We start from the raw sequence: 24,885 nt of genomic DNA on the forward strand, positions 1-24,885 counted from the left end.
CCTTCTCTCACTTCCCTCCCCTTAGCAACAAAACCCCTCAGTCAAGTTAAAGTTGCATGTGTACATTTGTGTTTAACATATTTATATATTAGTCATTCTTTATATGAGGAGTTTGGCCTAAAGGAAAATAAAACCATGGTAAAGGAAGGAAAAACATAAGAGCAGTTTTTAAAAATGAACATGGTATCCATTCAGATTGTTTGGGATTTTTTTTCTCCCCACTCTTGATATGGATGGCATTGTCCATAACAGGTCTTCCAGGGTTATCCTAGCTCTTTGAACTGCTGAGAGGAGCTGCATCCATCATAGTTGATCATCTCACAGTGTTTTTGTTAATGTGTACAGTGTTTTCTTGGTTCTGCTCCATTCACTCAGCATCTGGAATTCTTTTCATGCTTTATCTCTAAAGTCCAACCATTCAAAGTTTCTTATAGAACAATTGTATTCCATAACATTCATGTACCATAACTTGTTTAGCTATTCCAATTCTCCACCAGTATAAAAAGAGAAGCTATGAATACTTTTGTACATGTGAGTCTTTTCCCCATTTTATGATCTCTTTGGTATACATACTTGATAGTGTCATTGCTGGATCAAAGGGTATGCACAGTGTGATAGCCCTTTGGACATACTTCCAAATTATTCTACAGAATGATTGGATCCATTCACAATTCCACCTATTCAGTATTCTCCTTCTACTGTGTTGCATTTTAGTCATATTTCCTGTCTTTTTAAATTTACCTCCCTTCTGATTGTTAAAGTAAAAGTTATTTTTCTTTCATTCTGGCTTCAAATATCCTTATTTAACCTATGAGACTGTTATCTTCTGTGTCACATTTTTTTCTGTTTTTCTGCCCCAAGTTCTACACTGCCCTAAATGATGAATGTTGGTATTTCTCTTGTCTTTATAAAATCCAATCCTTGATTACTTCATAGGATAGATTTTGGACCACTTATCCTGACTGGTATTATCACAGAACTGCTTAGGAGTCAGGACCATAGTTGACTTTTAACAAATATACTGAAAAATATTATTCAGTTGATCTCTTGACTTATAAAACCTATGGGAACTTCATTGATTCTTTGTGAAATGTTTTTTAAAAATGTTATTGAGTCTATAAATTGTGCTCCAATTAACTTATAAATAATGTTATATGTACTTAATTTTCCCACAAAATAAAATATTTAAAATGGATCTTCAAAGTTACTTAATTGAATGCTTATAAACTCATTCCCATTGTCTAGTTTATAAATATTTAATGATAAATGCTGTTATTTATTTTGGAAGATTATATGATGCACTATAAATTATCTTTTACAGTCATTGCCAGTTTTCGAGGAACAGTCCCATATGGCCTATCACTGGAAATTGGAGACACAGTTCAGATCCTGGAAAAATGTGATGGTGAGTGTGCTGCTAACCCCAGTTGATTTTGGGCTGATGTGGACTGTCATTACTTTTCCCTAAAAATGAAGAAAAATCTTTATTGAAGTTTTATAGGACATAGAGAAATACTTAGTATATATATATTTTCCGAAGGTCATATAAATGAAAATTAAAATAAATTATTCATCATTTAAAAATTTGTCACTTGTTTTGTTTCTTCTCCATTTTTGCTAATGTTAAGAAGTGATAATCTGATAGTGTTCATGACTCAGTTATCAAACAGTGTTATTTTGTGTTATCCTAAATGCAACCAAAGTAGCTTTTTCATTGATGAGGAAATGGTTATAGAAAGGTTATATGACTTGCTAGCTGCTGTCCAACATAGAGGTTAGAATCCTTGTCTTCAATCACTAGCTCAGAGTTCTTTCTACCTTTAACTTTCAGATCTGAACACAAGAAAATATTTGCAGCAACAATGTATACTGCTTACTTTATTTAATCCTGTGTGAACTAAGCTTATATTCATTTATATGTTATATAGTTATCTGAATTATCAGGCATTTGAGTTCGCGTGTATAAGAAGTTGCTGTTTTAATATTGGCACATGAAAAGTTTATATGCAATTTCTTTCTTTCAATTTCCTTAACAAATTTTCTAATAAAGAAAAGCCTTATTGTAATATATGTAGCTCAAGAATAGTTGGATTCACATTTACTTGAATTGAATGATGTTTGCTAAGGAAAGTGATTAAATTCAGTAAGAGAAGAAGCAACTAGTGGACATCTTGGAATTGGGAAGATCCTGGTTCAAGGATCTTGAACTATTGAGTGTTCTCCTTCTACTTTGTTGAAATTAGTCATATTTTCTCTTTTTTATATTCAACTCCCTCCTGAGTGTTAAAATAAAAGTCATTTCCTTTCATTCTGGCTCTAAATATCCTTAGTTAACCTGTGAGACTGATATCCTCTGTGCCACATTGTTTTCTGTTTTTCTGCCCCAAGTTCTACACTGTCCCCAATATATTAGGTCTATGAATAGTCCTAATATATTAGATCTATGAACAGGACCATGATTTCACTTCATCTCAGTGCCTCAGGCAACTCTCCATTTTCCAACAAAATTGCTAAACATTACTGGGAGTTTCCTACACTCAAGTAATCTAAACCTCCTTCCAAGAAAAGCAGCAACATTTCATATTTCAAAATAGCCTTTCTAGGCTATGTATAATAAACTTTATGAATATATTTAAATACGACTTCCATTTTATTTTAAGTTAGGTCATGGGATTATAACTTTAAAGCTAGATAGGACCCCAAGAGGCCCTCAAGTTCAATAACCTCATTTTTGCAGATGAGGAATCTGAGAGATTAACTGCCTTGTCCAGGATCACATATCAAGTAAGTGTCTAAGACAAGATTTGAACCAAGTTCTTCCGGATTCCCAACCAAGAGCCCTATCCACTGCATCAACATGTAACTCTGCTTTCTTAGTGTATGCAACCAAAGGAGTTTATATATTTAGATGAGTAAGTTTAGAAAATGGAAAAAGTATAAAGGAGAAAAATAAGGTCATTTTAATTTTTCATATATAATAGAATATGTGCATCATTGCCTATTCATATTACTTTTAAGAACTTAAATTCTGAAATACAAAGTTCACAAATTTATAAAAAATTTCTAAAATAAAACTTTTCAAGATATTCTTATGTTCATCTTAATCATTTACAAACTCATACCAAAAAATCTTCATACTAGTCAGTTTCAAGTACATATCAGTGTAGATTGTTTAAGTCAACCATTTTAAAAATCAGTTGTAAACATAATTTTCACCTTATAAATAGTATTTGGCCATAACTCTTTAGTAATTATAATTGGACAATTTATAGATCAAATAATGCTAAAACTTTAAAACCTACATTTAACTCACTTGTCTACTGAGTGAGTGCACAATGGTCATGAAGCTTTAGTCAAGGATAGGTTCTATCTATAGGTGACTTCACTTTTTCTATGATCATAGGTTAGCCAGCTTTTCATTTCATTAGGTTTGCCCTTAGTGGCCATAAGAGGGATAGGGCTAGTTCACATCTATCTTTACCCACAAGAAAATAATCCAAAGTCCATGTGTTACTACTGAAGATGCATCATGAGCAATGTCTTTTGCTGTATGTCTTATATATGCTAGAGACAGAACCTTTGATTACCTGGCTATCTATCTTTTCAAGTGTAAAGACAATCCCCTGTGCCCAATCAAAGATTGACTGTATCCTAATTTATTTTATTGTTGATAAAGCAGAAGAGACTCATAAAATGGATCAGAATGGAAATGCTGATATCAGTCCTTCTTCATGTCCCATCCTATCTGACTAACTTCTGCTTCTATCCATAGCTCTTTACATCAGGAAGAGATTTTGTACCTATAGGTAGTATCTCAGTTGAGTTCATATCCATCAGTTCAATTTTTGTCAAGATTAGAATGAGAGAAGTATTAAAAATAGGAAGAAAGCTACTGGACATGTTCCCTACTACATTATAAAGACAAACTTTGGAAAGTTGTTAAATTTTCCCTACTTTCTTGACCGGATTTCCAGGTGAGACGTGGGTACAAAAGCCTTTAAATACGATTATGACTAATTTTCATTTGTTTGTATACTTTTGTTAATACAGGTTATACTTAATTTAGTTAGGGTTTTATTTATGGTATTTTAATAAACTTCATTCTTTATATATTAATATATACATGTAGATAATACCCCATTGTTAAGGAACAGAAAAAAAATTATTCATTTTGTTCTTTTGGTTTATCAGACTATAATTATTTCTCCACAGGCTGGTACAGAGGATTTGCCTTAAAAAACCCAAATATCAAGGTAAAAACACTTGTTTCTATCCCTAATCATAAGAATTTTTGAAGAAAAATACTTTTATTTGAATTGTATGTGTGATTGAGATAGTGGAAACTATTTGTAGCAGCAATAATGAAGATTTAAATAATTTTAAAACTCCTTTGAACTTGGATTATATTTTAGAATGATGACCAAATGTTAATCCTATGTGGATGTTGAGGATTGAACTGAGGGGGATCTTAATAAGCTCATTATGTCTAATCATAATTACTAGCATGTTAGATTGCCAGAAACCTAAATGAGGAGGTGGGAGGGGAAGCATTAAAAAAATAATCTTGGCCAAACATTTTTTTGACCATGAGAATACTTTAGTATTGCTTGATATAAATATATATATATATATATGTGAAATATGTGTGAGTGTGTGTGTATGTATGTGTGTAAATTTTTTCCTTTAAGTTTTATTTCAGATAGATGAAAGAGATTTCTTGAGTTTTGGAGATGAAAATGTAGGAAAGTCTCATTCCTGATAGCTGTGAGAGAAATTGGGATTATTTATCCTTTATATATTTATATGAATCCTTATTTAAAAACTGTACATTAAATGTCTCTAGTTCTGTGCTAGATTTGTGTAGTGTAGTGGTTCTCAAAAAGTGGTACTCTTCCCTCTCCTTTTCAGGAAGTCCACAGGGTCAAAACTATTTTAATAATAATAATAATAATAATAATAATAATAATAATAATAATAATAATAATAATAAATGTTAGTTTATAATGTGGTAAATATTGATAGATATAATCAACATAAAAATGGCAAAGAAGTTTTGCAATGATGGATGATTTGGGGAAGGGTAAAGGTAGGAGGAAAGGGCCCTCTTTTCTTTTTAGTCAAGCTTATATTTTAAAGTGTTCAGTTTCAATTGTTTTGCTGCTCTTGTTTCTTCATTTACATTGTCTTTGTGGCATTATTTTCTCTAATTTGGCTTATTTATCTGTGTATCGGTATGATGTTTTCTCAAACTTCTTTGTAATCATCATATAGTTGAATGTTACATTCCATCTATCTTCCCAAATGAAGGGCATGTTCTTTGCAGTTTTTTTGCTACTACAAAGTGTTGCTATTCATCTAGTCTTTGCCCCCTCTTCTCCCCCAATACTAATTTCTATTGTCCACTTTTATGATCCAATACTTTTTCTCTTTTTCCTCTTTATTTCTATTTTAATGCTCAGTTAATTATTAGTACTGGTATGTAAATTTTACAGCATGGTTCATCTTAAACACACATTCACAATACTTTGTAATATAAAAAACCCAATTGTTTTGTTTAAATGTACTTTCTCCCCCTTTTTTCTAATTCTAATTATTTCTTAAAGCTTATTCTGAAAGCAGAAAGAATCTAAGGGACATAATATCATCTAACTTCATTTCCTGATATATATTCACCTAAGTTGTCATTTATCATTTGTCATCCAGATGCAAATTGAGCTTCAGTTTTTAATTGGTTATTTTTAAAAAATTCAAAAAAAGCCTATTAAATTGCCATCCTTTCACTATTTTAACAAAATGAGATTTTTAATAGTTATTCTTGATGTTAAGTCTATTACAACGAGATAAATACAAATATTGAGAAATAGGCATTTTATACATATTTCCTAATGCTGAATGTGCTTTTTAAGATTCTATTTTAATGCAGTGATAAAATATTCAACTGGCATTTGTTGCCTGAATATTTCATTGCAATTCGTCACTTGATGACAAGTTGAAAAACCTTTAGGAGGTTCAGTCATCTAATGGGCAAGAAAGTTGCTTCTCTTTCTTTCCTTTTGACATTTTCCATTTATTTGTTCTTTGTTGTCAACAAAACAAAGCTGTATGTTGACAATGCTTCTGGGCACTGGTCTGTAGCAGTGGCAGAACAAGCCTTAAATAATGCTGCATTAGTCAGTGTCCATTACATATATGTGGCCCTCCCTGCCTAGTGGTCATATTTAAATGTACATTCTAATGGAAGAAGAGGATAGATTAGGAGGGTAAAAATCAAAAGTGTTCCAATAAAATATTCTAAAATGTTTAAAATTTTCCATTCTAATATAGAGGGTTAAAACTTGTCTATAAAATAGTATCTCTTATTTTGAATCATCTAAATAATGTTATATTTTCTCAAAGACTTTATTCTTTAGTTTAGATTTATGTTGAAATATTTATCTAATTTTGAGAACCAGTAATTATTAAAACGATTTAAAATAAGAACAGTTAAGCCAGAATGAACTAGAATATGCTTATACAGATTACTTGGTAGCAATTATCAGATTTTTCTCCCCCATCTATAGTAATTCTGTTGTTTTGTGACTGATTTTATGCATATGACTTATGAAAACCAATTCTGCCTTAACCATAAGTAGCTGACTGTAGGATCTTTGGGGAATCTTAATTAAAACTATTTTTTCTCTTCTAGGGTATATTTCCTTCCAGCTACATTCACTTGAAAAATGCATTTGTTAAGAACAAAGGGTAAGAAATGAGTTTAGTTTTTAGACCTTATTTTAAATAATATTTTATTTGTAGGATAAAGCCAAGGAATCTGAGGCAAACAGGTTAAGTTACTTGATCAAGGTTTCACATCTAATATGTTCCCGAGGAAGTTTAACTCAGGGCTTTCTGACTCCACCTAGCTGTATTTATTATTATTGTTTTTGTCATTATTATTGTCAATGTCATTATTATTATTAGTAGTAGTAGTAGTACTAGTAGTAGTAGCAACAGTAGCAGTAGTAATTACAATTGAAGTCGTTGAACTTGCAGTAATATGAGGATGGAGTTTTTGCCTTCTTTTATCATTAATTATGAATAAACCATGTTCATTTCTATCAAGTGTGGAAGAGAGATAGAATAGTTTAGGGGATTGAGTTGACCTTGGAATGAAGAAGACTAGGCTCACATCTTGCTTCTGACATGAACTGCCTTTAGGACTATGTAGATGTCACTTAATTTTTCAGTGCCCCTGAGTAACTGTTTAAGACTCTAAATTCCAGCTGAATTGCCAGTCTGCTTGAATAAAGTAATTGCCATGATGGGAGCTCCCTAATTCAGCAGTGTCACAGGTCCTTCCCCATCATTCTCCTCTAAAAAAAGAGATGATAACTCTCTCAGATAGGATATAAGTGATACATAAATAATATCCTCCACATTTTTCAACTTCACAAAAATATTGTAGGACATTGTATGCTTATATTATAGGATATTTATAGAATATCTGAAAGGAGCTTCCCACTTAGGACAGAGGATATTGTGGAAAGCATGATAGCTTAGGAATCAGGAAACCTGAGTTCCAGTTCTGCTATGAAGGATTTCTTTTGGCAAATCATTTTACTTCTGTGGACCTCATTCTCCTTATCTTTGAAGAGAAGGAATGGGCAAGTTGATGCCTAACAATATCAATTCTAAATGACTCTCTCTCTTTAATAAATTTATCAATAAATAAACAAAAAGATTAAGATTTTGACAGTTTTTTTTTAATTATTCATATCCACCCACTTTCAAAAGGACTTGGTAGGGTGACTAGTCATCTAATGTGCTGTATAAACTCCACTTTGAACTGAAGTAGTAGAAACTATATATAAAAGAAACAGATATGCTAGGTGCCCCAGGGCCCCTGAGATGAGTTAATGACTGTCATTTAATGTCACTGAATTTAACTGTAAGCACTCTGACAGCTGATTTTTTTTTAATGAGGAAAGAAGGAAGACATAAAGTTACAAGTTTTTGCTTTATGTTAAGATGCAGCAACCTTCAACTACACTTTTTGAAACTAAACTTAAATATTTCTTACTAGAAACTTCACAAAAATGGCATTTTCTATAATATCTTAAACTATGGCTCTGCAAAATAAATAGAGTTGCTTTGAAACAGTTTTCATATCTTCCCTATATACCAGCAGAGAACATTGCACTAAATCATATCTCAGAAAAGTCATTTCTGTGAGGGATAAAGATAATGAGGTCCAGATCTTTTTTTTTTTCTCTGATGGATTAACTTAATATATAACTCAGAAGCTAGATGAATGAAGAGCTACGTGTTCATTAGGCTGTCTCAAATATCAAATGTTTTATGCAAGCTTTTGTTAAGCCCTGAATCATACTAAGTTCACATCCAAGTCCCCTAAATACTAATATTTGTGATATTGGTTGTAGCCAAAAACTTGAGCATTAGATGCCAGATGTGAGAAAAGCAGAGTTATACTTTTGGGAAAGTTAATGATTCCTGTGAACATTTTGCCCAAATGGATCATAATTGTGAGCATAGTATACAACATGTATGTTTATCCAGTAATATTTTCAGAATAGTGTTTAGAACCATGATAAGCATTGGTACCAGTAATATCTATTGTAACTTCAAATGATCACATAGGAAAGACAACTTTAACTAGAAAATAAGCTTCTTATAAATTCATAGTCCTATCTGTGCAACTATTCGGATATAGCCCTTATAATTTACATTATTTTAGGCCAACACTATCCTCTTGTGTGTCACCACATTATTAGTAAAAATTATGTTAATTAATTAAAATCATAGCAAAAATAAATTTCAATACAGCTGACTGAATTAATCTTGACTGCTGCTAAGATTGATTTTTAAGCACTGGTGAAGTCTATCAAGTAAGACAAGTTGGACACATATGTATGAAGCTGTTTATTCTCTGAAACAATACATATATATAACTGCTTCTTTAAGCCTGCTCATTTTAGCATGAAAAAAATCTCAGTCCACTATTCCATAAAACTGAACTACATTCTAATGCTTTCTAATGATAGGATATTCACAGCATGTAAAAGAAGTTTGAGATCTTAAATTCAAATAGCATGTAAATAATAAAAGTTTTGATATTGTACAATCTGTGCTTGTCAACAAATTTTTAAAGATCCAGTGGAATTCCTAGCTACTTTACAGTGATTTTGTGTTCCCTTGTTCTCTTTCCCATCTTCCTGAGGCTCAACTCTTTAGACCCATTTTAAAATGTTGCCCATTTTAAGTATGGTGGCTATTGTAAGAACAAAATGACTTTAATATTTTTTTAAATATCCTGCTTTTCTGCTTACCTCTTAGAAGTTGTTCCTTGCTGAAACAACCAGTCAGTCCATTTGTCTCAAAACTGGTTTGCCATTTTTATAAGTATTTCTTTTTCCATTTTAGAAGCCCAGTTTTATAGTTTTTAGAATTTTTTATATCTGGAAATAAAAGAACTATCACTAGGCAAGCATAATTATAGCAGGCCTCTGAAATGAAGAGCTCAGATTCCTGTGGTGAAGAGTACTCAACATTTTCTTTTACTTTTTCTAAGTACCTTTAATGAAACTTTTTAGAAATACCAATTAGAGTTATTTTAGTGATTTCCTGGGAAAGAGACTTCAGAACTGCTGTTAACATCAGGCAAAGAATTTCATCTCTTATTAGGACCTCTTGGTTTGAGTTGATCCTATTATTTTTTCCATTAGGTCATCCTTACTTGTCATCCCTGAGAAAATTAAACTTGACAAACATGAAATCCTATTCATTCTAAATCATAGAATTAGACAATCATTGAATTTGAGAATGGGATAATAATGTATTCTCACAAAGCAGTATTAAGGTTAGCCTTATAACTCTCTGTCATAAGATGTGATTGTGTCTTCTGAAATTCAATTGAAACACTCATGCCATATAATAGAAAGTAGATATCTGTCCATTTCTCCTTCCTTTTCATATTTCTGGTTGTTTAGCAAAGGAACTTATTGACGAAATCATGTATATATTTGCTTGGATATTGCGTGAAATATTTTTCAGTATAAGAATCTTGTGCCCTAGAAGTCTATGGGAGGATAATGTAAACGATTGAACCTTCAAAGTAAATATAACTGTATTAGGATAGGGATTTGAGATCAAGCATTAAAAATAAAATTATGGCATCTCTAATTCTGAATCCTCAAAGAATCAAATCAGTTCAGCAAAAATTAATTATATATTGTAGACAAGGTACTTTATCAAGTTCTGGGAATACACATGTCAGTTTGCCTGAAATTTTGCTTGAATTAAGGGTAGTTACAATATCACAGAATTCTGGAAAGGTAGGTGGGAGTTAGAAATTGCAGAGGTCTTTAAATGACAGGCTGAGGACTTTGAATTTTCTCTCAATCAAATGTTGCTTTATTATCAGAAAGCCATAACCATCTGTAGATTGAAATAATGATGAGGAATCTTTCCCTGCCCCCTTTTCTCATTGTGATACATAAAACAAGTTATTGTCTGTAGTATTTGATAATATTACTATGGATATTTTTTTAAGATATATTTTTTTAATTATCACAGACAGTTTGAAATGGTAATTCCTACAGAAGACTCCGTTATCACAGAAATGACATCAACCTTAAGAGACTGGGGAACCATGTGGAAGCAACTTTATGTGGTAATGAGCTTTTTTTTTTGGTATTATTGTTCTGGGAGAAAAATAGTTTGAAATAAAATATCATTATGTTTATCATTAAATGTTGCTTTCTAAAGGTGAGATATTATTGACATTGTGTTTGAATGCTTTTAAGTGCTTCTTTTCCAACTTCAGTAAAGGCTGATTTCAGTCATCTTAAACCCTCTGAGTTTCTCTACAGATCCCTGCTGGTACTGAAGTGCCTTCTAAATCATCAAAGAAAGATCAACTAATAATCAGTACATTCTTCCTCCTAAATGTGTTTCAAAATATTTTAATTCCTTTTCTTAATCAAAATACAGCATACTTTAGAGGTATTATTAAGTTAATTGGAATGAATTTAGTTAATAGAAGCATCCTTTTTATTGGAAAAAGACTTGATATGTTGTATTTTTTTACAAGAAGTTAATTATGGGCAGCTAGGTGGTGCAGATGCTAGAGCACTGGACTTGGAGTCAGGTAGACTCATCTTCCAGAGTTCCATTCTTGACTTAGTAGTATGAGATTCTAGCAAGTCAATTAATCCCATTTGCCTCAATATCCTCATTTGTAACATGAACTGGAAAGAAATGGCAAATCATTCCACTATCTTTGTTAGGAAAATCCCAAATGGGTCACAAAGAATCAGACACAACTGAAAACAAAAGACAGGCTAGCTAATTATTTTACACACACACACACACACACACACACACACACACACACACATATGTGTGTGTGTGTGATGGAATTAATCAGACTTTATGATTAAGTTGTCCATCTAGATATTATTTTAGAGCATATTTAATAAATGTAAAGCATTGCTAATATATTTTAAGAAGATGATCTGTAAGGATTATGCTGAAGAGAAAAATTTCCTTAGAATGAGATATATAAAACTGGAACAGCAGGACATTGGTTTTTCTTATCTATGTTAACTTGTGAAATTTAATAGTATACTTGATCAAGTAAAGACAGAGCATAAGAAAATACTGTTGATACTGTAGCCCTGTATACTGAAGCAGGGTACACTGAGCAGTCTTGTGTGGAAAATCTAGAAGAGTCCTATATGAAATATGAGAATGTGATCTTTGTTAGTATGTTGAGAAAAGCACAATAGAAATAAGAGTGACTTGAAGGACCTTGTGCCATACAGGCAGAGAAATAAAGCTGTTCCATTTTTTGTACTGAAAAGAACACACACACACACACACACACACACACACACACACACACACACAAGATATACTCTACTGAAAAATGACAAAGCTCAAGCAAAATGCCTAATGAACTTGTTAATAGAGGGAAAAAATCATTTGAAAGTCACATCTTATTATCTAATGTGTCCATGTGGACAAAGGGTCAGTCTACTGCAGTTTGAATTTGAAACTATGAACCTGAATTTTGGAGATCACAGTTGGTTAATTTTATAACCAACCATGTGAGAATGTTTCTATCTTCTCCTATCGGTGACAAACACCCGGGGCAGGTCAACCCCAACTCACACCTTGCTTTGTTCTGAGCAACCAAGAATAGATAAATAATAAGGATGGAGAAATTTTCTTGGTGAATCAGGAACCTATATATATTATTCCTTTATCACATTCAACTGTATTTAAAAACTAACCAATGCAATTTGACCTAGAAGGATAATGGAGAAATAAAATAAAAGACTTTTCAATAGCCCAATCTGGAGATGATGACTCTGAAAGGTTTGTCTTCCCTAGCTGTACTTTCTTAAACGTGGAAAATGGTGTTTTATTAATGGTGATTTGGGTGTTCTGTCACCAGCCCAGGATTTTGGGTCATGTAAAGCACAGTGAATGGCAGGTGTTTGTGTCAGCAGCGATAGATTCAGGGCAATCAAATTCTGTGACAGCAAAAAAAAAAAAAAAAGGAAAGACCAGCAGGAGTAAAAGGAATATTCTGGCAGGTGTTCCCTTGTATGAAATTATTCATATAATCTTAGACTTAAAGAATTTTTGATCTGAAATATCCTTCAAGATCATCTATTTCAATCCTTTGACTTTATACATGAAGAAATTAATGTTCAGTGATGTGAATTGACTTGGTCAAGGTCACATAGTTAATTAATTGTCAGAGTTCACTTTCCATTGCATGTCTTCTATCTAGCTCTTCATTATCCTTAAAATTCAGCATAGATATATAGATATATATATATATATATATGCTAGAAAATGAGATTGAGCAATAAACAAATGTGGTGTGTGTGTGTGTGTGTGTGTGTGTATAAAATCTCTGTTCACTGAATAAATACTTCTTAAGTACCTCATATGTACAAAGTTCCACTCTGGCTGCTGTGAGAGATTCATAGAAAAATATGACAACACCTGACCACAAAGTGCTTTTGTTAAGGGAAAAAGATGTATCTACAAGTAGACAATGAATCATAAGGGATATGTGATTAGATAGATACAAAGAACTATGTTGGTCAATAAAAAGACTATTTAAAAATATGAAGATAAACCAAAGAGAAAAAGAAAGAATCTCAGTATATCCATAGAGATACAGAGAAGTAGAGTAGAAGTCAGGGAGAGGATAGGTTTTGGCTTTTGAGGTAGAAGAAATGACATGATTGGGAAAATTATCAGGAGATAAAGTAGAGAGTGTGTTCAGGGAAAGTCAAGTAATTAAGGTGAAAAAGATCACTTTCTCTATCTCTATGTTAATTAATTGGCACTAGAGGTGACATGGTATAGTAGAAAGAGATTGGACTTTGAATTAGAAGAAAAGTTCAGGTTTCAGCTCTGCTAATATGCTTGCCAGCAGTATAACCCTGGGTGAATCATATTAACCTTTTGAAGCCTCAGTTTTGTCATTGGAGATAATAAGGATAATAATAATAATAATAATAATAATAATAATAATAATAATAATACTCTATTATCTATCTTATAAAGCTATTGTGGAAAATTGAAGGGAGGAGGTAATTGGGATTACATGATTTATCCAGGGTCACACAGTTAGAAAATATTTGAAGTCAAATTTGAACTCAGGTCCTTTTGACTCCAAAACCTATCCACTATATGTAATACATGCGTTTTTTTAAAATGTATAAATATTAAGATTTTAAACTTTATATACCTGCATGTTGATGAATATATGTATATAGAATACATATACATGTGTATTATGTATGTATATATTTCTGTATTCAGATCTGAATTTGAATCTTCCTTCAAAAAATTATATATGTGGATATGTTTCTATGTATATACATATTGGTGTGTATATATATATATATATATATATATATATTGCACAAATGCATATATATACCAATAAGTGTTTTATCTCAATAAAATATAAACTATGGAGAAATATCTATATGTAGATATTTACATATAATGTACATGTATGTGTATATCCTTATACATTCACAAATCTATTCATATATGCATAAACACACTTATTCACCTCAAAAGACCAGAGCCTGAATAATGAATTTATCTCCTATGTTTATCTTGTAAAAATCTTTCTGACTCAAACCTCTCTGAGCCTCAATTTCTTTTTCTTAGGAGATGAAAATATTTGTGTAATACCTACCAGACAAGGCTATTTTGAGGGTGGTGTTTTATGAAGTGTAAGACACTATATTAATCTGTGATGTTAATGATGATGTGGAATGTAGTGATTAGGCAGGGAGGCAAGAAACAATTATAAACATCTATCATGTGCCTGACACTGTACTAAACCCTGATGATACAAATGCAAACAAGTAGAAAGACAGTCTCTATTCTTTTTTTTCTTTTTTTTTTTTAGGATTTTGCAAGGCAAATGGGGTTAAGTAGCTTGCCCAAGGCCACACAGCTAGGTAATTATTAAGTGTCTGAGACCGGATTTGAACCCAGGTACTCCTGACTCCAGGGCCGGTGCTTTATCCACTGCACCACCTAGCCGCCCCGACAGTCTCTATTCTTAAGGAGTTCACATTCTCATATGATAGCATATAAAAGGGAGGTAAAAGGTTGAGTGTGTAGGAGGCCATATTGATGATGTCTGGGAAAGTCTAAGCTCTAGGTACTTATTCTATTTCTCAGCATGTTTTTTTTCAGATCAATTAAGGCACTCTACAATGGCATGACATTTCATTTTGGCAAACAAGTGCATTATCATATGTGTGTGTGTGTGTGTGTGTATGTGTAAAAAAATTAAGATTAAAGTACACTGTCAGTACAATTGACATAATTTTTACATACTAAGGATCATGCTGCACCCTGGATTTTAGAAACTATTCTAAGAACTAGGCAGAGAAGGACAGACAAGACCATCATTCCTCAGCACAAGGAATTCACATTCTAACAGGGGAGACAACATATATATATATATATATATATATATATATATATATATATATATATATATACAGTTCTATATGCAAGATTTTTACAAAGTAGATAAAAGATGATCTCAGACTGAAGGCAATAGGAATGAAGTAAATGAGAAAAGGTTCCTCCAGAAGATGAGATTTCAGCTGAGTTTTAAAGAAACAACAAAGAAAGATTTAAAAAAAAGATATAGCATTCCAGACATGAGGATTAAAAAGGTGGGGAGTTAGGAGATGGAATGCTCTATTTGAAGAATATCAAGGGGCAGATGTTGCAGAATCAAAGTATATGAAAGAAGTCAAATGTAAAAAAGACTGGAAAGATAGGAAGAAGGGGCAAAGTCATGAAGAATTTAAATTCTAACTATAGCATTTTATATTGATTTCTGGAGTTAATAGGGAACTAGTATTTTTGTTCTTCATTCTTGGAGAAGACCATGACATCATGGAGGTAATATCTTGACATGAACATGAACTGTATTTGAGTGACAGTATTCTGTGCTAATTCACCAGCCTCACTTTTTCCTCCAGAGCCATGGGTCCAATGGCCAGAAATGAATCAGGATGACTGGAGATTGCCCTGGATGAAAGGCAATCAGAGTTAAGTGACTTGCCAGAGTCTCACAGCTAGTAAGTGTCAATTATTTGAGACTTAATTTGAACTCAGGTCCTCTTGACTCCAGGGCCAATGTTTTCCACTGCACCACTTATAATAGGGTGCTACATTTGTTTTATCTGAATAAAATTGTTTTCTGTATAAATTCATTAAATTCTTCAAAATACAAATATTTCAGAAAGAATAAAAAACAGGGACGGCTAGGTGGTGCAGTGGATAAATCACTAGCCCTGGAGTCAGGAGTACCTAGGTTCAAATCTAGTCTCAGACACTTAATAATTACCTAGCTGTGTGGCCTTGGGCAAGCCACTTAACCCCATTGCCTTGCAAAAACTAAAAAAAAAAAAAAAGAATAAAAAAACATTCTTTAAAACCCTATTTTATGCAAAAGGACAAGTAAATAGTTGAAATAGTATTTCTCTGTTGACTATATGGGCATTTTGTAGAATGGTTTCAGAGTCACTTTAAGTTATGACAAGGGGCTCTGTAATCATCTGGCATTGTCATGATGTTATGCCTATGGTTAGAAGTGGACATGATGGAAGTTTGTGTAAAAGGAGTGACAAAATGATCAGAGAGATATACTTTAGGAAAATCACTTTGACACTTAAAAATTGAAAGGGAGGAGTGAGGTAAGCAGATCAACTAACAGTAATTGTAATATTCCAGTTGTGGTGCTATGAGAGCCTATACTAAAATGGTGGGCTGTATCAAAAGAGAGGATTATAGAAACAATAGAACTTGAAAACAGATTAAATATGAGGAATGAGAGAAAATGAGTTCAGAATAACATAAATAGTGTGTTTGGGTAACTGATTTGAGCTACCTAGTAATGGAAAAGCTTTGAAAATGGAAAAATTTTGAGAGGAAGATGATGAGCTCTATTTTGGATATGTTCATTTTGAGATTCCTTACAAGAACACAAGATATCATCAAGAAGAAGTTATTGATGCAAGATGAGTTCAGAAGAAAAGTTAGGGAAGAATAGGGTGGTTGATGAATCATTTCCATAGAGGTGATAATTGATTCTATGGAAGCTGATGATATTTCTAAATGATACACCATATAGGGAGAAGAGAACAGGTCCAAGGACAGCACTTGGAGAGATATTTATGTTTAGTGGGCATGATTTCCATGAAAAACTAACAAAAGGTTCAGGAGTATTCATATAGTTAGAATGATCCTGGAGAGAGTCATAAAAACTTAGAGGAATGTTTATGAAAGGATGCTCAACAGTACATAGGCCTGCAAAGAGATTAAAGATTGAGAAAAGGCCAGGAAACTTGGTAATGAAGAGAACATTGGTAACTTTGGAAAAATAATTTCAGTTAAGTGATGCAACTGAAAGCCAATTATGTATGGCTTGGATTTTTCATTTCCAATTACTGTCTTTCTCCTAATCCATTTGCTTTTCTCTTCTCCTGGGTGGTGACAGCTTATGAAATACATTGGGATTCCTCAGTCATTGCTGTTTAATGATGTAGAAAATGTGTAGCTGCATTTTTAAGTAGGCAATGCCAGTTATTACTAAACATCCTTACCAACTAAAGCCTTATTCATCACATAAAAGTTTATAGTTTTGTGAGTATAGCTTCTTACCACAAAAACATTTTAGTAGGAATAGTGATCTCTAAATTCTCTCAATGCTACATTGTTCATGTGGTATGTTTTAAGAAAATCTATTCCAGTAGGATGTAGAAGACATTTCTAGGAATCTCATTTGGATCTGAGAACCTGATTTCCAAGTTAAATCGATTTATCTCTTAGGCAAAGCATCGAGTTTTCAAAGATCCAGTTTTCTGGAATGGCAATGGGAATCAATTAACCTAATTTTGTCCCCATGCACTTTAATTTCTGGGATCACAGAAGACCCAAAAAATGTATATAAAGCTTTTGTGACGTTTTAATGACATAAACAAGATACACTTATCTTTGGGGATGTCTTGCATTGGATTACAAGAAACATTTTAGGATTGATTAAATTAGCCACATCCCTTGAACCTTTACATTAAAATAGCAAATCATTTTGGGAATTAGCTAATTCTGGAGGTTATGATTTTGAATTTGGGAGCTGTAGCAAGACATGGAAGAAAAACAAGGCCCCTTAAATAAGGTAACAATTCTTAAGATAAGGAGATTGACCTTGTCTTTGGACACCCTGATTCAATATGAGAATGTTCATCTATCTTGGAATAGGGAGGCGCACTCAGAATATGCAAGTATAGAAAGGCATTATGAGAGATAGGTTAGCTTCACCTTACTGGTGAAAGACGATTGCTATAAAATCACTCTCCTGCTAATTAGACCATTGTGAAACAGGTTTGGATATAACATCTTGTTGCCAATTTCTTGCCAGAAAATCTCATATTGCCACTGTGCCTATCATTACTGGAGTGCCTTAGGGCCTTGCTGATAAGGCCAAGGACTCCCACAGCATTCTGGTCATCACCGGAAGTCCCATTTCCTATTAAATCAGGCCATGAGGTGATAACAGTTCTGGAAAAGGCAGTGAAAAAATGTCTGCATATTTCCCTCACTATAATAAATATAACATAATGTGCAAGTCATACCACTATTAACAGAAAGATAATATTTATCCTATGATGCCATGACAAGCACATGGATTGTATTTGGGGGTGGGGTGGGGCTAATCTCACATTCTCCTCCAGAGCCATCAGGGTCCAGTGGCCAGATAGGAATCAGGATGACTGGAGATGGCCCTGGATGCAAGGCAATCAGAATTAAATGTCTTGCCCAGGGTCACACAGCTAATAAGTGTCAAGTGTCTGAGGCAGGATTCAAACTCCTGTTCTCCTGACTCCAAGGTTAGTGCTCTATCCAGTGCACCACCTAGCTGCCCTTAACAGAAAGGTAGTGACTTAAAGAAAAAAGATCCTTTAGGGAGTATGAAGTTTCAGGGTAGAGAGAATCATAAGCTTTGACTTAAAGAAGTAGCACATCCTGGGCACCCAGCTGAGTAGATTACTCCACAGAGAAAACTGCACCCTCTGAATATGGGGCTTTACCCCATAGCTCTACAAAAGAAGGAAGTACTTTGGAACCAACAGCTGTGGGTGACTCATTTTCTATAATATTCTCTATATGTGGACCCCATTACCAATATACTGTAAGTTTGAGCCCATGTAAGTTTAGTCATTTCAGTCATGCATATATTTATGAGAATGATATACCCTAGGAATTTATTTGGGGGGAATTATTTTATATCAACCCTTTAATAAATTTCTTTTCCAACAGTTGATTAATGTTAACATTGATATAATGTTAGGGATTAATAAGCTTCAGAAGTAGAAACTCACACAGCTGCCTCTATTGGAGGGGAAACCAATGTAGCAGCTACCCTTCTAGACTCCACCTTCAAGTAAACAAGCCAAGTTGTGTCTGTGTCTGTGTTTGTGTGACTTTGTGTGCATGTGCCTGTGTGTTTCTGTGGCTCTGTGTGTGGTGTAATCCAGAAGGGCTCCTGCTTTAGAATTTATTTAATTTACCTTCTGCTGAAACTTTTTAATTGACATGTTTCATTTTCTCTTGTCAATCTTTTAAAGCAATTTCTCAAATTTTCTCATTTTACCAATTTCAGGAATGTGATAGTGATTACTAGGAAGAAAGAAAAGTAAGGGCTAAGATTAATTAATACAGTAGCTGAAAAAGTGAATGACCTTTATTAATTGTGATACTTCTCTAGATTCAAAGAGGAAAGCAGATGCAAGATCTAGGTAGTCAACAAGAAACAATATCTTTTTTTGGAATTTGGTGAAGGATTTAGAAAAAAATTTGGATTGAAGGACAAAAGTCTCTTGGATACATCCTAAGTAATTGAGCCAGTATCTTAATAAATTAACTATCAGTCAGTAAGTCAAGTCAACTAGCATTCGTTAAATGTCTGCATGACACTTTGGTAAGCTCTGGGGTATTAAAAAAAGGCAAACAAATAAAAAGATAGTCATTCCTTACTGTCAAGGACCTTATAGTCAAATATGGGAGATAAAATGCAAAACCAATATATTGGCAGGATACATTGGAGTAATCTGACAAAGCAGTAAGGTATGATTGGGAAAGGCTTTATGAAAGGTGAGTCTTTAGCTGAGACTTGAAGGAAGCTTGGGAAGCCAGGAAGCAAAGCTGAAGAGGGAGACCATCCCTGGCATGGGGGTCAGTTAATGAAAAGGTTCCAAGTAAGGAAATGGAGTACAATGTGAAAAAAAAATAGCAAGGAAAGTAGAATTACTAGATTTTAGAGTATATGGATATAGCAAAAGATATGAGAAAACTGAACAGGTAGGAAGGATTATGACTGGAATAAATAGAGGATATATTTGATCCTGGAATTGACCAGGAGTCTCTAGGGTTTATTTTACAGGGTGGAAAGTGATATGATCAGACGTATAATTTCAGAAGACCAATGTGAGTGCAGGATGGTCTGGTATGAGGAGAAATATAGAAGGAGACTAACCAACAGTCTGTGGAAACAGTCTAAGGGTAAAGTGATGAAGGCCAGCACTAGGTTGGTAGTGGTGTCAGAGGAGAGAAGGGGATATTGTAAATGATAGAACTTGACAAATGATTGAATATGGAATTGAAAGAGTTAAGAGATAAAGATGATAACTTAGGTTTTGAAATTTGTTAAGTAAGAGGATAATGATATTCTTGGAACAGTATTAGGGAAATTAGGAAGAAGGGAGAATCTTGAGGAAATATAATGGATCATGTGAAGATCCATCAAAGGAGATGAAGGTGTATTCAGACAAGAAGTGCTCTGAAAACTTAGAGAGTAAAGATAGTGTTTGGGCATCAAAGACTGCAGAGCATTTAAGAAGGTGGATCCTTTCAGAAGTCCATTATGAGTTTAAAGGAAGGAGAGAGGAGTAGTTGGTGTTTTGAATGGCTTTATAATATTTTGTAGCAGAGAAGAGTGAATTTCAGGAGGATTTAGCAGGAAACAAGTTTGAGCAAATTGCCCTTGCGTGGACCATTTAGGGGCAAGGACTAGAGAAAATGTTTATATTGGAAGAGTGTAGAAAAAAAAATGAATAGATAGTAGAGCCAGGTCCACCCTGCATGCAAAGTCAGGTACAGGAGTTTGGACTCAGTTGTAGACAATGGGGAGTCATCAGAGATTCTTGAAGAGAAAAATGTAAAAATAATCCTGGGAAAAGAGATTCACAATTCTCTGACTTTTTTTTTATTGTTTTATATTGTTTAGTCATTTCAGTCATGTCTTAATTAAGTTACTGCTTTTTTTTTTTTAGGTTTTTGCAAGGCAAATGGGGTTAAGTGGCTTGCCCAAGGCCACACAGCTAGGTAATTATTAAGTGTCTGAGACCCGATTTGAACCCAGGTACTCCTGACTCCAGGGGCTGGTGCTTTATCCACTGTGCCACCTAGCCGCCCCTTAAGTTACTACTTTTGAGGATTTTCTTGGCAAAGATTCTAGAAAAGTTTGCCATTTCCTTCTCCAGCTCATCCTACAGGGTGAGGAAGCTGAGCAAATATGATTAAGTAACTTATTCAGGTCATACAAGTATTTAAGTGTCTGAGGCAAGATTTTTAACTAGACTCCAGACCTGGCACTGTATCCACTATGCCACCTATTTTCTCTATTATTATATTTCAATTATCTCTATATGTATCACTAGATTATAAGCTCCATAATAGTGAGGACTATATTTTTTTTAAACTTTTTTTTTGTTGTCCCCTATATCTTTCATAGTGCTCTGCATCCTGTAAATGCTGAATAAATAATTCTTAATTGGAATGAGTTCTGTGCTTGTGAGTAGTCAGACTATCAATTGGAAACTAGCTGATTAATCTGTTTTGGCAGGCCTGTGGTACAGTGGATGGAGTGCAGTTAGGAAAAGTCACCTTCTTGAGTTCAAGTCTGACCTCAGATACCTATCAACTATGTGATCCTATCTTTTAATCAAATCACTTAACCTTATTTGCCTCATTTTCCTCATCTGTAAACATGAGCTGGAGACGGAAATGGCAAACCATTCTAGAGTCTCTGCCGAAGAAAATTCCACAAAATGATCATTTAGAATTAAGACATGACTGAAATGATCAAACAATAAAATACACATATCATAGGTACTCAGAAGTGAATTGTGAAACAAAGTATCTCTTCAAGAATTTCTGTCAAGAAAACCCTGAACAGGAGACAGCTAGGTCATGCAGTGGATAGAGCACCCGCCCTGGAGTCAGGAGGACAGAGTTCAAATCTAGCCTCAGACATTTAATAATTACCTAGCTGTGTGAACTTGGACAAGTCACTTAACCCCATTGCATAAAACAAACAAACAAAAATCACCCAAATTGAACCATGAAGAATAGGACCTAACGGAACAATAACTAATATTAAACTGGTACTGTAAAGATCTGTGTTTTTTGGATTAATTAATGAATTTCTCCTCCTATGGATCTCTTAGAGAAATGAAGGTGATCTCTTTCCACCGACTGTGGCATATAATGATGAATCTTGGACCTACGACGGTCAAGTATTAGTTGGACATCTTACCCATGACCGTATGAAAGATGTGAAGCGGCATATCACTGCTCGCCTAGACTGGGCAATGAGTGAGTAATAATAGTAGAAGCTATTAAAGATAATTAAGCATAACAGAATTAAGTATGGATATTGGATGGTTGTAGTTACTAAAGGAAACCAAATGCAACTTTCTCCTTTTTTAATGACGATGTATGCCCTTGGGCAAATCTTTATCCTCTCTGTCTTAGTTTCTTTATTCTGAAATAAAGGTTTGTACAAGATAACCATCATGATTCTTTCTAGCACCAAATTATAACATCCTTGGTCCTTTCATTTACTCACAGAGCATACTGTCACTTATAGGGTCAGGAAAAGCCAACTACTGCTAACTTCAGTTACTTGTGTTCCTAATTAATAAATCAACAGCCATTTATTAAGCATTCACTATAGCCAGGGCACTGTGGTAGACCCTGGGAATATAAAGATGAAAATGATAAGACGCTTCTATTCTACAAGAAAAACTGTATCGGGTCTCGTCAGCCTTGTGTTCTTCTCCATTGTACAGAATAATATCATGGACTCCTTGCTAGAAAGGAAGTATCAGGGGAATCATTTTGGTCAGTGTAGCCATTGACTCCAGTCTCTCACATCCCTTCAGCTGAGCCCATCCCTCTGGCTGGGTATTTGCACTTCATAAGAGCCTCTTCTATACCATGGCATTTATCCTGAGAAGGTCACAGTGTAATCCTGTGAGAATTCTACTTTTTTCAACTTAAAGGAAAGTCTTATGGCAGGCACAGCTGTGGGGCTCCTCATCATTTGTTATGCATACAGATTAGCCATTTTTCAGTTTATAGTCTGCTTAGGATAACTCTGTAGATGAGATGCTCTCTTGAAGGGCTTACTTTAAGCCTTACACATCACTTCTTTTTTTCTCCAGTAGGAGGAAAGAATATTTAATCACTCACAGACCTCACAAAATATGCTTGTGGTTGGAAGGGGATTGACCCTTGAAGCTGAACCGAAGTTCAGTACAGCCTTACCTCTAGGGGAATCTCTAATGACCCTTCTAGCTTTAAAGATATTGATTCTAGATTCTTAGAACCCATGCAAGGAGGATATTGCATCTGTACTTTTGTTTTTTACATCTATGGATATAATAATGCTATTAGTTAAGGGAGTCAAATGTGAGCTGAAATAATTCTGATGCTTCTTTGGTTTTGATATATGATTTCTTTCCTTTTTTTTCTGGCAACAACAAAAAAATTTGAACAGCATTTACCTCTTGAATTTTCTTCTTGACTCAAACTTCTCTCCTTTAGACCATCCAATTGATTGAATATTCATCTACATAGATATCTCATAAGTCTTATGTTATTTCCTACCTCAACCTTTAGTAGTATCCCAATGCTTCCTGATTTTTACCTTGGCAATCAAGACTTTCCAAAATCTGTCTCTAACTTATCTTTGCTGTCTTATTTCCCCATCATTCAGAACATATTCCAACCACATCAAACTACTCATAGTTCCATCTTTATTCCTTTCATTCCTTGTTTTTTTTACATTTTTTCTTTTAGTTTTTTTTTTTTTTGCAAGGCAATGGGGTTAAGTGGCTTGCCCAAGGCCACGCAACTAGCTAATTATTAAGTGTCTGAGGCGGATTGAACTCAGGTACTCCTGCTCTATCCACTGCACCACCTAGCCACCCCCTTTCATTGCTTTGCACATGCTACCTTCCACATTTAGGATGGTTGAAATTCAAATATTAAATGTGATAATATTTATAAAATGCTTTGCAAAGAGCTTAGCATATAGTAGGTGCTTATAAAAAATTATTCCTTCCTTCTCTTTCTTCTTTCTATCCACATCTGTGATTAAACCCTGTACTTCTTCAAGGTTGAACTTCAGTGATGACTCTTTATTTGAAGAGGTTCCTATTCCAGATCATGTCATTCGAAATTTGTGTCCCGGGCACAAGACATATAATTGCAAAAGATGATGGTATGAATGAAAGGGTTATTTTAAAAATCAATTGCAGTTATTTAGTCTAGATAAGAGGTGTCAAACATGTAGTCCCTTGTATGCTGTCCTACAGCATTCCTAGTTGCTATCTTGTAAATTTGAGTTTAATACCATTGGCTTAGACCACCAAATTCTGATTATATTGGGTACTTTTTGCTGGGTTAAATAGAGCTCTCATTGATAAAAGGTGAAAAAGGATATTACAAAATGTGGTACAGTGAAAGATTGTCGAATTTGAAGATTGTAGGGCTAGGTTTGAATCCCTGTTTGGCTAGTGACTATCTTAGTGACCCTGGGCAAGTCACTACACTTTCATTTCCTTAGTTACTTCCTCTGTAAACAACAAATTAGTGAGTCAGATTACTTGACCTCTAATGTTCAATCCAATTCAATCTAGAAGCAAATATCATGTTATAAAGGTGTCATTTTTTCATATCAGTTTATTAGATGGATTGAAAAGACTTGATTTATTAACAGAATAGTTAAAGATTAAAAAACAATTCTAGAAATGGATGCAAGAGGAAGGATTAAGCCCTTTTTTTAGTTCAAAGAATAAAGATGAAGTCAGAAGTAAAATGCAATATGGGAGATAAGGAGGGAAAGATAAATATTCATTTTTGACTGAATAACAATTCCTTTTGATGTATATAATCACTCAACTATATTTGACCATTTGGGACTGATTTTTTTTAAACATAGGTAGCAAGTATTAAAGCATAAAATGAATGTCT

The 24,885-nt window shown here is 33.8% G+C and overlaps 2 protein-coding genes across 2 annotated transcripts in view; both read left to right on the forward strand.

The window, feature by feature from the left end:
* LOC141494166 (dedicator of cytokinesis protein 4-like) overlaps window positions 1-22,229 on the forward strand; it is a 248,403-nt gene extending 226,174 nt beyond the window's left edge. Inside the window, exons 2-6 of the mRNA XM_074195286.1 lie at window positions 1,322-1,405; window positions 4,213-4,253; window positions 6,686-6,741; window positions 10,573-10,669; window positions 22,074-22,229. Of these exons, the coding sequence (XP_074051387.1) occupies window positions 1,322-1,405; window positions 4,213-4,253; window positions 6,686-6,741; window positions 10,573-10,669; window positions 22,074-22,229 (434 nt within the window). The remainder of the gene's footprint in view (window positions 1-1,321; window positions 1,406-4,212; window positions 4,254-6,685; window positions 6,742-10,572; window positions 10,670-22,073) is intronic.
* Window positions 22,230-22,616: 387 nt separating this feature from the next.
* Window positions 22,617-24,885, forward strand: part of DOCK4 (dedicator of cytokinesis 4) — a 345,771-nt gene continuing 343,502 nt past the window's right edge. The window contains exon 1 of the mRNA XM_074195289.1: window positions 22,617-22,749. Coding sequence (XP_074051390.1) covers window positions 22,617-22,749 — 133 coding nt within the window. The remainder of the gene's footprint in view (window positions 22,750-24,885) is intronic.

Source organism: Macrotis lagotis, chromosome 7 (assembly GCF_037893015.1).
Source record: "Macrotis lagotis isolate mMagLag1 chromosome 7, bilby.v1.9.chrom.fasta, whole genome shotgun sequence".
NCBI classification, from domain to species: Eukaryota; Metazoa; Chordata; class Mammalia; order Peramelemorphia; family Peramelidae; genus Macrotis; species Macrotis lagotis.